At 51.7% G+C, this 13,674-nt stretch overlaps 1 protein-coding gene across 3 annotated transcripts; it reads right to left on the reverse strand.

The window, feature by feature from the left end:
• Positions 1 to 6,467: 6,467 nt before the first annotated feature.
• Positions 6,468 to 12,753, reverse strand: KLK7 (kallikrein related peptidase 7). 3 transcript variants are annotated; one of them, XM_045379641.3, is made up of 6 exons: positions 12,499 to 12,753; positions 11,851 to 11,981; positions 11,294 to 11,441; positions 10,289 to 10,536; positions 9,654 to 9,790; positions 6,468 to 7,567 (listed from the first exon to the last, which is right to left on the reverse strand). In XM_045379641.3, the coding sequence occupies exons 2-6, from the start codon at positions 11,921 to 11,923 to the stop codon at positions 7,412 to 7,414; spliced, it is 762 nt and encodes a 253-aa protein (XP_045235576.1). In that variant the 5' UTR covers positions 11,924 to 11,981; positions 12,499 to 12,753; the 3' UTR covers positions 6,468 to 7,411. The 3 variants fall into 3 exon arrangements, with proteins under 3 accessions (XP_045235576.1, XP_045235577.1, XP_073880506.1); XM_045379642.3 differs by lacking the exon at positions 11,851 to 11,981; XM_074024405.1 differs by lacking the exon at positions 11,294 to 11,441.
• Positions 12,754 to 13,674: the final 921 nt, after the last annotated feature.

Raw genomic sequence — 13,674 nt, forward strand, 5'->3', positions numbered from 1 at the left:
GGAAAGGGCCCAGGAACAATTGGGCTTTGTCCGCCCCCAGCACCCCAGTGCCATGCTCCCAGCAGCTCCGCGCCTCAACCTCTCTTCCGGCGGGCAGGCGGGAGGGCGGTTACATCAATGGCTTCCTTTTGTCCCTGTCTGACAGTCCTCCTGTGCAGTCTCTGACTGCCCACCCGGCCCTGACTGGAGATTTCGGCACTCTGCATCCTCCTGGTCCCGCTCCTCCAAGCCTGCCCACCCCGAGGTCTCTCGCTGCATCTGTCTCGCTGGCCGCAGAGGGGAGGGGGCTTCCATTTCTCTCTCTCTCCCATCTCAGTCTCTGTATTTGTGTCTCTCTACTTTTTTCTCCACTTTATTTTGTCCCTGTCTCCCTCTCTCTTTTTTCTCTCCCTTCATCTCTCTTTCCTTCCTTCCTTCTTTTTTCTTTTTTTTTTTTTTGGATGGAGTCTTGCTCTGTTGCCCAGGCTGGAGCGCAGAGGTGGGACCTCGGCTCACTGCAGCCTCTGCCTCCTGAGTTCAAGCAATTCTTCTGCCTCAGCCTCCTCCCGAGTAGCTGGGATTACAGGCACCCACCACCATGCCTGGCTAAACGTTTTTTTGTATTTTTAGTAGAGAAGAGGTTTCGCCATATTGGCCAGGCTGGTCTAAAACTCCTGACCTCAGGTGATCCACCCACCTTGGCCTCCCAAAGTGCTGGATTACAGGTGTGAGCCACTGTGCCCGGCCTCTCTCCCTTTCTTTCCCCTTGATTCTCTGACTCTCCATGTTTATCTTCTCCTGGGTCTCTTCTTAGATTTCCCCGGGGGAAGCACTGTGTGTGCCCAGAAGGGAGTCAGGTTCCCCAGGAACTAGCGGGGATGATTCCCGAGCGATGAGGAGGCTAGCAGGATGCAGGAGGACTTGAGGACTTATTGATGAGATGCAGACACACAGTGAGGAGCGTGGAGTTAAGCGGAAATCGGAGAGCACTTGGGAACGACGTGGGGCTGTGATGAGATGGTGGTGCTGGGCAGCGGCAGAGGAATCCGGGAAGACTTAGGGAGGTGCCTTTGAACTCGGGCCTAGAAAGCTGAGCCAGGTGTAGGTCAGGAGGAGAGGCTGTGAAAATGCCTGGCCTGGGTGCACATGGGAAACCTCATGCAGTGGTTGGGGTAGTTGGTATGGGCTGGAGGGTGAGGGTGTGTGTGGCAGAGTGGAGGGAAATGAGGAGGGGGACGTCACTGGGTAATAAGGACAGTGATAGGAATGAGTCTGGCTCAGCACCTGCTTGGCCTGGGCATTACAGGTCACTTTTTAAAAAATTCTTTTTTCTTTTGAGACAACGTCTTGTTCTGTTGCCCAGGCTGGAGTGCAGTGGCACAATCCTTGCTCATGGCAGCCTCAACCCTCGTGGGCTCAAGCGACCCTCCCACCTCAGTCTCCCCAAGAGCTGGGACCACAGGCGTGAGCCCCTGCTTCCAGCTAACCCTTTTATTTCTTTTGCATTGAATCTAATTGTCATCTTGCATTGCCCAGCCCCCATCACTCCGGGAAAGAAGACTACTCTGGTGCTCAGTATCCTCTCTGGGTGCTCCCTCTCACACTTGGTCCTCAGCATCTTCTTCTCAGGACCTGCCATCCTCATAGACAGCAGGTCTGATGTTGCACAGCCCAGTGGCCAGGCCCTATCCCTCTGCCTCCTCTCTCTGGGGCATCCCTTCCTCTCTGTCCCACACCCCCAACCCCAACTCAGAGCTGCACCCTCTCCCACCTGGACCAGGATCCCTCTGTATTCTGTATCCCTGGCCTGACCCCACAGAGGCCTTCCTGTGCCTTGTGCTGACCTTCCCCCTCCTCTCACAGCCCTGCCCTGGCTCCCCATCTCTCTTGGGACCAAGTCCCAGCCCCCCAGCCTGGCGTTTGAGGACCTTTAGCATCCAGAGAAGCCCTGGCCGATGAAATGTGATGCCAAGCACGCATGCACATTTATGTTTTCCAATCACCACACTTTTTTTTTTTTTACGTCAGAAGATTTTTTAAGTGTCCTTACCACAAAAACTAAGGGTGTAAAATAATGCATATGTTAAATAGCTTGGTTTAGCCATTCCACAATGTATACATACATATATCAAACATGATGTTATACACCAGAAATATATACAATTTTTACTTGTCGATTAAAAAATTAATTTAAGGCCAAGCCTGGTGGCTCATGTCTGTAATCCCAGCACTTTGAGAGGCCAAGGTGGGTAGACAGCTTGAGTCCGGGTGTTCATGACTAGCCTGGGCAACATAGTGAGAAACCATTTCTGCAAAAAGCAAAAAAAATAGCCAGATGTGGTGGTGCACACTTGTAGTCCCAGCTACTCAGGAGGCTGAGGTGGGAGAATTGTTGAGCCTGGGAGGTCGAGGCTACAGTGAGCTGTGACTGTGCCACTGCACCCCAGCCTGGGCAACAGAGCAAGGCCCCTGACTCAATAATAATAATAGATAAATTTTAAAAGAAAGTAAAAATTAAAAAGAAACAGGAGCAGCTAATTCTAATAGTTCATGGAATTCAATATATCCAAAATATTATCATATTAAATAAAAATAAGAAAATTAGTAAAGGGATTATTTGCCCTTCTTCCTTTTTGGCACCCTGAGTGTTTGGAATCTGTTGTGTCATATATATTTACAGATGTCTCAGTTGGAGCTCATTTTAAGCCATCAAGAGCCCTGGACATGGCTGGACAAGGTGGCTCATACCTGTAATCCAAGCACTTTGGGAAGCAGAGGTCGGAAGATCACTTGAGCCTAGGAGTTCAAGACCAGCCTGGGCAACATAGTGAGACCCTATCTCTCTAAAATAAATAAATAAATAAATAAATAAATAAATAAATAAATAAATAAATTACCTAGGTGTGGTGGCACACATATGTGGTACCAGCTCTACAGGAGGCTGACGTGGGATAGTTCCTTGAGCCTGGAGGCCCAGGTTGCAGTAAGCCATAGTCATGCCACTGCACTCCAGTGTGACAGAGCCAAATCCTGTCAAAAAATTTTTTTAAAAAGAGTCCTGAGTGGTGAGTGGCCCTCACACTGCATGACACAGCTATGCCTACATCTCCGTGTGGCTCCAGCTTTCTAGAACACATCAAGCTTCCCTGACCCATGCCATGCCCTCTGGCCTCTGGCCCTTCACTGAATGCTATTCCCTCTACTTCTTGAGACGGACTCTTATTCTGTCGCCTAGGCTGGAGTGAAGTGGCGTGATCTCTACTCACTGCAACCTTTGCCTCCTGGGTTCAGGCAATTCTCCTGCCTCAGCCTCCCAAGCAGATGGGATTACAGGCACATGCCACCATGCCTGTATTTTTAGTAGAGATGGGGTTTCACCATGTTGGCCAGCCTGGTCATGAACTCCTGACCTCAGGTGATCTGTCCAACTCGGTCTCCCAAAGTGTTGGGATTACAGGTGTGAGCCACCGCACCCGGCCTATTCTCTCTTCTTAGCATGTTTTCCCCACCTTTTCCTGGCAATAACCTGTCCTTCAAGTCTTTGCTTGGACATTACCTCCTCCAGGAAACCTTCCCTGAACACCACCCAACTTCCACCTACTCATTCTCTCACGTAGGTTCCCACAGCAGGTGTCTCCCTCAACTCACCCTGGACGGGGGCCACCTGGATTGACATTCGTCGTCTCTTCCACTGGACCATGAGCTCCTTGAGGGCAGGTACGGGACTGACTCATCCCTGTGTCCCAAGCAACCACACAGGACCTGGCCCAGAATCAGCCTTAGGAAAGACTGATCAAATGACTAAATGACTTTATCACACCCACTCCCATTTTACAGATAAGAGAACTGAGGCTCAGAACAGGAAGTTCATTGCTCAACATCAAACATCCAGGAAATGGTGGAGCCTGAATGGGAACTCAACTTCCGACACGGCAGTGGATGTGGCCCATCCCTCGGTGGCCTGGCTGGGTCTATCTTATGACAGTACGAGGTGAGTGAACTCGGGAGGAATTGTTGAGAGCTGGGTGGGGAAAGAAGAGAGGTGTTAGGCTGTGGGGAGTGGAGGGACTTTGAAGAGAAAGAAATTCCTAACTTTACCACTTCTCTGGTGACCTTCATGGTTTGCCATCTCTGCATACTTTGAATGCTTATTTACTGGATATTTTGCTCCAGATTGACTTGCTCTGCAAAAATCTTCAATAAATAAATTCTTTTGTCTGGGTGCAGTGGTTCACACCTGTAATCCCAGCACTTTGGATGGCTGAAGTGGGAGGATTACTTGAGCTTAGGAATTAGAGAGCAGCCTGGACAACATAGTGAGACCCCATCTCTAAAAAAAAAAAAAAAAAAAATCAGCCAGGCGTGGTCCCAGCTGCTCAAAAGGCTGAGGCAAAAGGATTGTTTGAGCCCAGGAGATTGAGGCTGCAGTGAGCTATGATCATGCCACCACACTCTAGCCTGGATGATACAGCAAGACCCTATATCAAAAAAAGAAAAAAAATTTATAAGGAAACTTCGTGAGACTGTAAGCAGAAAAAAGTGCCAGAAGTCATAAACAATAAAAACCAATGCCTAGGCCAGTCGCGGTGGCTCACGCCTGTAATCCCAGCACTTTGGGAGGTCGAGGTGGGCGGATTGCCTGAGCTCGGGAGTTTGAGACCAGTCTGACCAACATGGTGAAACCCCATCTCTACTAAAAATACAAAAATTAGCCGGGCATGATGGCAGTCACCTGTAATACCAGCTACTTGGGAGGCTGAGGCAGGAGAATCACTTGAACCTGGGAGGCGGAGGTTGCAGTGAGCTGAGATCGCACCATTGCACTCCAGCCTGGATAACAAGAGCAAGACTTCATCTCAAAAACAAAACAAAACAAAACAAACAAAAACTAAAACCAATGCCCATTGAAGGCTTACCCTGTGCCATAAAATGTTTGAGCGCTTTCTGTATATTAACTTATTGAATCTCTGTAATAACCCTAGAAATAGGTGCTTTTTCTCCCACTTCAAGGATGAAGGAACAGGGACGGGGGAACTAATGAGCTTAAAGGAAAATAGCTTGTAGGGGCTAGAACTGGGATTCGAACCTAAGAAGCCAGGATTCGGAGCTAATCCCTTAACTACCACACTATACTCCTTACCCAAAGAAAAATGAATTACTTAAAAAAAAAAAAATCAACATTAGTACCATCTCAATCATTGCAAACCAATCTACCTGTACCTTGCATATAGGAGAGCAGAGGGCCAGGGCCGGGGATCTCCGGGCTGACTTAGTGCAAAGGCAATGTTTTGTTACTTTTAAAAATTCTAGATTGAATATTGGAGTGGTTTGCAGAAGAGAGAGAAAATGTTGATAAAACTTCAGGAGAATGAGTGGTCGAAAATGTTTGACATTCTTTAAACTTGACAGGCCCAGAAACAGAAGGGGCTGGGGACCTGGACTCCTGGGTCTGAGGGAGGAGGGGCTGGGGACCTGGACTCCTGGGTCTGAGGGAGGAGGGGCTGGGGGGTCTGGACTCCTGGGTCTGAGGGAGGAGGGGCTGAGAGGGGACCTGGACCCCTGGGTCTGAGGGAGGAGGGGCTGGGGGGCCTGGACTTCTGGGTCTGAGGGAGGAGGGGCTGGGATCTTGGACTCCTGTGTTTTGTGTGTTAGCCTCCTACATGGGAGAATCAGAATTAGTGGCTGCAGAATTTCTGCAATATGACAGGGCTGGGGTGCCTGGGTTAGGAGAGACTCAGAGGGAGATGAGATAAGGAGAGGAAGGATCTGGAGGATGTTGGTGGGGGCAGAATTCTGGGAGAGAAACAGGAAGAACAGATAGGAGGGGCGCGTCCTGGGCTAGAGTGGCTCCTCGGTCAGCAGCGTCTGAGGTGTGACGGCACAGAGGATCTTTGATGTTAGAAGGCTGGGGGTGTGGCCAGGCTCTGAGTCACAGAGGACTCCTCCCTCATCCTACCCCCTTCCCGAGGTTCCTTTCCCTCCCTTCTTGGGGAGCAGGTGCCACCGTCTTCCTCCAGCACTGTTTGCTCACTTCTGGCAGACCCCTGTGGGACCCCTGTGTCCTGTCTACCACCATCCCAATCCCTCTGAAACTCGCCTGGCTCCCTCCTCACTTGTCACTCGTGAGATACTCAGAAACAATTTCACACCCCTTCCCACGGTAATGCAGTGGGCCTGTTCTCTCCTCCCTCCTCCCCTCCTTCTTCCTCTTTCCATCCTTTCTTCTCTCTCCCATTTTACAGGAAGGAAAAACTGAGATCTGGGAAACGGAACTATACCCTGGAACAGGGCGGGCAGGACCAGGGCTCAAAACCGGTCACAGTTTTCTTTCTAGGCTCCCTTCCTGAAAGGTCTCTCTCCAACCGCAGATCTTCAGACTTTTTTTCCCGCCTTTATTTTTCATGTTATAAAAGCATACATTCAAGGAAAAGTACACAGAAAGAAGGAGACACCTCATGACGACCCCAGTATGCAGTCTGGGACATGTGTTTTCAGATTTGATTCTGTGAATATTTTATTTTTTATGGTTAAGTTCACATACATATATATTTTTGTCTTCCTTTTGTCATTTAGCATCATATAGCCTAAACATTCTTGCATAATACTAACAATTCTAAGAATCATTTTTAATAGGTTTATAATATCATTGTGAGCTAGGCGTGGTGGCTCACGCCTGTAATCCCAGCACTTTGGGAGGTCAAGGTGGGTGGGTCATCTGAGGTCAGGCGTTCGAGACCACACTGGCCAACATGGTGAAACCCTGTCTCTAGTAAAAATACACAAAAAATTAGCCTGGTGTGGTGGTGCACACCTGTAGTCCCAGGTACTTCAGAGGCTGAGGCATGAGAATCACTTGAATCCAGGAGGCAGAGGTTGCAGTGAGCCAAGATTGCATCACTGCACTGCAACCCGGGCAACAGAGTGAGACTCTGTCTCAAAGAAAAAAAAAAATCATTGTGCCAAACCAGACTATTATTTAAGCCATCCAGTACTTTTGGAACATGTTGATGTTTTCACTTTATTTCTGTGATAAATAATATTATGATAAATTCAAGTCTTGTTCTACATTTTGGATTTTTTTTTTTTTTTTTTTAGTAGGTTCTTCCTAAGACTAGCGTTACTGGATCAAAGGTGGTGAATAAGGGTCTTGGTGTACGTTGACCAACTGTCTTCCATCAAGATTGTAGAACGTCCACTTCCAGTGTTTGAGAGTGACGGTCTCACTGAGTCTTCTCCAGCACTGAGGGTTTTGTTTCCTTACTTGTTTTGGTTTTAGGTCTTTACCAATTTGATTGGTTTACAAACAGGGCATGAGGTTTAAGTATATCTCTGAGGAAAGGTAAAGTCAAATATGACTTTACGGGTCATCAGCGTCCTTACTCCTGTGCATTTTCTGTTCGAAGCACACAGTTATTTAACTCTTGGTGGGCTGTTAGCGATGCTTTTTGATGGTGTCATTTATCCACTTGGTGAACTTGCAGACTTGAGTGTAGACTCCTGGGTCGTTGGGTTGGCCGCAAGGGAAAGTTCCCCAGGACACCAGACCTTGCAGGGTACCTCTGCACACCAACGGTCCCCCCGAGTCACCCTAGAGGGAATACAGCCAGAGATTAACTTTGGCTTCAGATAAAAACCCAACTCATTATCATACATTCCTCAGTTATCGGTCTTTGTCTTGCAGATTATGGACTTCCACCCCACAGCCAATGAGAAGAGACTCATTGTCTCTGGGGACCAGTGGGAGAGCTAGTGCTAGGAACACACTAGGTCCTTTGAAGACACTGGTTTCACCCTTGGCCAATGAGAGCAATTGCAGAGAAGGGGTGGGGTTTCCGGATCAGAGCACTCTTTATTTTCCAATGTTAAGGACCCTGCTCCAAGCTAGTGGGAGAAGAAACATCATCTCTAAAGGGTGGGTGCATGCCGTCTTGCACGGGAAAGGGGGACACGATGGTCTCGGAGACCAGGGTCAAGACCAATTACATAATTTACAGAGCTTGGTGCCAAATGAAAACGCAGGGCTCTTTGTTAAAAAATTATTAAGAATTTCAAGACAACAACAGGAATGCATTAGACTAAGTTTGAGACCCTTCTGAGTGTGGGGCTCTGTGTCAGTGCAGAGCTTGCACATTCATGGAACTGGCCCTTACCAGGGGAGAAGGGGAACACCCTGTTCCCTAGGACAGTCATCTCTCTGCCATCACCTCTATCCCTAACACTCACTATCCCACATCCCCTGAGAGCTGAAGGTGCAGATGTGAGCAAGGAGGATGGGTGTGGAGAGACAGAGAGAGTTGGAGGTGGAGAAGAAAGAGGGAAAAGAGAGAGAGAGACAAAGAGAGATGGGGAAGAGGGAAAGGGTATGGAGAGAGAAAGAGACAGACAGATGGGGGTGGAGAAGAAGGAGGGAGAAGAGAGAGAGACAAAGGGATCAGGGAGAGGGGGAGGGTGTGGGAAGAGGAGAAGAGAGAGATGGGGGTGGAGAAGAAAGAGGTAGAAGAGAGAGACAGAGAAGGGGGGGGAAGGTGTGGGGAGAGAGATGGGGTGGGGGTGGGGAGAGGAGAGAGAGACTGGAAGAGAGGAGGAGAATAAAAAAAGACAGAGATGGGGGAGCAGGTGGAGAGAGGAGAGATAGAAGAAAGAGAGAGAGAGACAGAGTAGAAAGGAGGGGGCAAGGAGAGAAGAGGGAGAGAGATGAAGAGAGATAGAGAAGTTGGGGGGGGAGAGAGAGGAGAGGGCCAGAGAAGAGACAGAGAGACAGGAAAAAAGAGAGAGGAGGGGGGCAGGGAGAGGAGAGAGAGGCAGGGGAGGGGAGAGAGAGAAGCGAGAGAAAGAGGGAGAAGAGAGAGCAGAGAGGAGTGCGTGGAGAGACAGCAAGGGAGAGAGAGCAAGCTAGCTCAACACAGAGAAAGAACAAAGAGGAAAAGGATGAAATGAAATTATGTCACAAAGAGAGACGGGGGAAGACTGTTCAGAAACAGAGAGGGGATGACAAAAGGCCAGGAAGAGGGAACAGGGATGAGGTGGAAGGAAGCAGTGTTTTCCCCGGGACCAGGACCAGGGTCAGTTGAGTGAGTCATCAGCTTCAGGCACAAAATCTCAGTAACTGTAATACATAATACTTCAGTACAGTATTTAACAAAATCAAATGTAATTCACAAAACTGCATGATGGACATCGTATCCACATTTGAAATGAAGACAGCGCCAGTACAGCGCTGTGCTGAGCCACGCTGGCCCCTACGGCGAGGGAAAATTCAGTAAGAGTCACCTGCTCTTTATTTAAAATGGAAACATTTTATCCATCGTGGGCTTCTGCGTTAATTTTATTTTTTATTTTTAAATATTGCATTATGATGTATCTCAATCACTGAGGTTTTCGGTGCCCCCTTAAGGTTTGGGCCTGGGACCAGCACCTCACTCTCCTTCCCTGGTCCCGCCCCCACTTTCTCACCCTTATTAAACTCTCTGTCCCATCCCTAGGGCCACATTGACCCCTAAGTAAGCTCCCACCCCTGACCTAGGCAGAGAATGAGGTGAAAAAAGCTGAGGAGGCCGGGCCTGGGGGGAGGGCAAGGCCAGGCTCAGTGCCCAGTCACTTGGGTCAAGCTCTGCCCCTGGGGCATGCAGACAGGGCACCCAGGACTGGGAAGGAATTGAGGGGGAGAGGCTCACATTGCAGGCGTTTTTCTTGGAGTTGGGGATGCCAGCGCACAGCATGGAATTTCCCAGCATGTCCTTATAAACCTTCGTGCAGTCCTGGGAGGAGATGAGCTTGACATCCACGCACATGAGGTCAGAGGGAAAGGTCACTGCAGGGAGGAGCAGGGAGAGCTGTCAGTCAGAGAGGATGGGGTGAGGGCCAGAAGGGCTGTGGCCCAGACTCCTGGGTCTGAGGGAGGAGGGTCTGGGGGTCTGGACTCCTGGGTCTGAGGGAGGAGGGTCTGGGGGTCTGGACTCCTGGGTCTGAGGGAGGAGGAGCTGGGGTGTGGACTCCTGTGTCTGAGGAAGGAGGGACTGGGGGCCCAGGACTCCTGGGTCTAAGAGAGGAGAGGGCTGGGGGCCTGGATTCCTGGGTCTGAGGGAGGAGGGGCTGGGGGCCCAGGACTCCTGGGTCTGAGGGAGGAGGGGCTGGGGATCTGGACTCCTAGGTCTGAGGGAGGAGGGGCAGGGGCCTGGACTCCTGGGTCTGAGGGAGGAGGGGACTGGGGTCAGGACTCCTGGGTCTGAGGGAGGGGGATGGGGTCTGGACTCCTGGGTCTGAGGGAGGGGGATGGGGTCTGGACTCCTGGGTCACTGAGGCCACCTACCATCTGGGCTCGTGGTAGTGCCCCAGCCAGAGACAGTACAGGTGGTTCCAGGGGGTTCACAGCGGGAGGGCAGCCTGACTTTCTTCACCGTGGATGACAGCCTGGCCGGGCTATTGAGCTTCACGAGCATGAGGTCATTAACATGGGTCTGTGTGGAGTAGCCAGGGTGGCGGAATGACCTCGAAGCCTTGATCCTCTGAGCTTTCCTGTCGCCCAGCGTATCACTGCCCAGGTGCACGGTGTAGTCACTGGGAGGAGAGAGTGACATTCGGAGATTCAGAAGAGACACTGTGACAGAGAGGGTGTGCAAAGACCTGAGGGTGGGGGGACAGAGACCCAGAGAGAGGAGGGGGGACAGAGACCCAGAGAGGGGAGGCGGGACAGAGACCCAGAGAGAGAGAGGGACAGAGACCCAGAGAGAGGAGGCGGGACAGAGACCCAGAGAGAGGAGGGGGGACAGAGACCCAGAGAGAGGAGGGGGGACAGAGACCCAGAGAGAGAGAGGGACAGAGACCCAGAGAGAGGAGGGGGGACAAAGACCCAGAGAGAGGAGGGGGGACAGAGACCCAGAGAGAGAGAGGGACAGAGACCCAGAGAGAGGAGGGGGGACAGAGACCCAGAGAGAGGAGGGGGGACAGAGACCCAGAGAGAGGAGGGGGGACAGAGACCCAGAGAGAGGAGGGGGGACAGAGACCCAGAGAGAGGGAGACAGAGAGCCAGAGAGAGGAGGACAGAGACCCAGAGAGAGGAGGGGGGACAGAGACCCAGAGAGAGGAGGGGGGACAGAGACCCAGAGAGAGGAGGCGGGACAGAGACCCAGAGAGAGGAGGGGGGACAGAGACCCAGAGAGAGGGAGACAGAGAGCCAGGAAGAGAGGAGGACAGAGACCCAGAGAGAGGAGGATAGAGCCGTAGGCACAGAAAGACAGCCGCCCCCGCCCCCCACCTCTCCACAGGGAGTTGGAGATGCTGGCGCACCTCCAGCAGAGCCTTGGGCGGCACCTACTTCATCTTGCAGTGGGCGGCAGTCAGCACCCAGCGCTCATTGACCAGGACGCCTCCGCAGTGCAGCTGATTGCCACTGAGCAGGGCCACCTGCCATGGGTGGGAGCCTCTTGTACATGGGGCACCATCAATAATCTTGTCACCCTGGGCTGGATGGAGACATGGAGGAGCATGTGGGTAGCCAGCCTCAGGGGAGGGCTGAAGCTGCACCTCAGGGATTCCCAGAGTCAGAGATGGAGAGAGACAGATGGAAACGCGTGGAGAAATACAGAGAAAGCAAGAGACAGGGATAGGGACAGAGAAGGAGCCCACTCAGAAACCCAGGAGGGGCATCTCATTGGGGGAACCACAGAGAGACACTGAGCACAGGAGGCAGGGCCTGGAGGGGACAGAGACCCCTGAGGCAGCAGAAGCAGGAAGAGCAGGGGCTTCATCCGACAGTCTGGTCCTCCCAGGATGGAAGCTGTTTGAGGAGGGAGGGGTTCTGACTCAGGGAATCCTTGGAGAGGGTCAGTGGGGGCCCCGAGGTGAGGTCAAGCTTCCCAGTCCAGTTTTCACCTTCTTGTCCGGCAGTTCCCAGGGCTAACGATAGCAGTAGGATCTGCAGGGGCAGGAGAAGGGATCCTGCCATGGTGCCCTGCTGAGCCGCTCAGGGGCTGCAAGGCGAGGAAGGGCCTCTCCTGCTGGAGCTGAGAAGGAGAAGGCAATTCAGGCCCAGCCCCTCCTCCCTCAGACCCAGAAATTTCTCTGGCCTCTCCTTCCTCACACTCAGAACTCCAGACCCCTAACCTCCTCCTCCCTCAGACCCAGGGGTCCAGACCCTCATCGCCCTCCTCCCTCAGACCTAGGAGTCCAGGTCCCAGTCCCTCCTCTCAGAACCAGGAGTCCAGACTCTCAGCCTCTCTTCCCTCAGACCCTGGAGTCCAGGCCCCCAGCCCCTCCTCCCTCAGACCCAAAAGTCCTGTTCTTCAGACCCCTAGAGAGCCAGGAATCTAGGCTCCGATCTTGCCCCTCCCTATGGAACCCAAACTTCTGAGTCCGTAGTTCCTTTTTCCCTAAAAGGCCCCAAACTGCAGACTTCCAGGCCCTCACTGCTCAGGACCGGGAGTCCAGGCTGCAGGCCCTGCCTCTCGGGAGCAGAGTCAGGCTCGGAGCCAGCATCGCCCCCTCCCCTACAGGTACACCCTTGATGAAGCCTCTTCTCACCTCGAGAGGATCTGATGTGATCCAAGTTCGGACTTGGGCTGGCACACAGCTGGGCTCCAAGATCCCCAGCCGTCTGCTGGGCGGTCCTCTTATACCAGCCCCCGCCCCACGCCCGGCCCCAGTGCCCTGGGGTGCAGGCAGAGCTGACTCTGGGACACCCCCGCCTGCTTTTGCGGTTCTGGCTATCTGGAACCCCTGACGCAGCGAGAGCAATTGGCACCACTGCACCCTCTCTCCACCCTCCCTCCGAAGGACGGGCGGTGCCCAGCTCCTGCGCCCCCGCACATTCCGGTCCCACAGTCCCTCCTGGCGGCTCTCAGGGGAGGCACCCGGTGCGCTGGGTCTGAGGGGCAGGAGCGGGATTCAAGGACCGGCTGAGCTCAGGGAATAGGCTCTGGCTGAGTCCTTTGGGGCCTCTCCTGTCTCAGCGTCCGGAGTGATTGGATTCTTTCTTTCCTTCCTTCCTTCCTTCCTTCCTTCCTTCCTTCCTTCCTTCCTTCCTTCCTTCCTTCCTTCCTTCCTTCCTTCCTTTCTTTCTTTCCTTTCTTTCTTTCTTTTCTTTCTTTCTTTTTCTTCCTTTCTTCCTTCCTTCCTTCCTTCCTTCCTCTTTCTTTCTTTCCTTCCTTCCTTCCTTCTTTCCTTTCTTCCTCTCTTTCTTTCTTTCTTTCCTTTCTTTCTTTCTTTTTCTTCCTTTCTTCCTTTCTTCCTTTCTTCCTTCCTTCCTTCCTCTTTCTTTCTTTCCTTCCTTCCTTCCTTCTTTCCTTTCTTCCTCTCTTTCTTTCTTTCTTTCCTTTCTTTCTTTCTTTCTTTTCTTTCTTTCTTTTTCTTCCTTTCTTCCTTTCTTCCTTTCTTCCTTCCTTCCTTCCTCTTTCTTTCTTTCCTTCCTTCCTTCCTTCTTTCCTTTCTTCCTCTCTTTCTTTCTTTCTTTCTTTCTTTCTTTCTTTCTTTCTTTCTTTCTTTCTTTCTTTCTTTCTTTCTCTCTTTCTCTCTCTCTCTCTCTCTCTTTCTTTCCCTTCCTTCCTTCCTTCCTTCTCTTTCTGTTTTTTTGGACGGAGTCTCTATCACCAGGCTGGAGTGCTGTGGTATGATTTAGGCAACCTCTGTCTCCTGGGTTCAAGCGATTCTTCTGCCTCAGCCTCCCGAGTAGCTGGGATTACAGGCATGCACCACCACTCC

This window comes from Macaca fascicularis, chromosome 19 (genome assembly GCF_037993035.2).
Source record: "Macaca fascicularis isolate 582-1 chromosome 19, T2T-MFA8v1.1".
NCBI lineage: Eukaryota > Metazoa > Chordata > Mammalia > Primates > Cercopithecidae > Macaca > Macaca fascicularis.

Excerpts from the sequence above, each read along its gene's own strand:
- KLK7 (XM_045379641.3), bottom strand. The coding sequence starts at position 11,923 with ATGGCAGGATCCCTTCTCCTGCCCCTGCAGATCCTACTGCTATCGTTA. Across the intron at positions 11,442-11,850 it reads GGGAACTGCCGGACAAGAAG|CCCAGGGTGACAAGATTATT; the intron begins GTGAAAACTGGA and ends GTCTCCATCCAG. Across the intron at positions 10,537-11,293 it reads GCCGCCCACTGCAAGATGAA|TGACTACACCGTGCACCTGG; the intron begins GTAGGTGCCGCC and ends CTCTCCTCCCAG.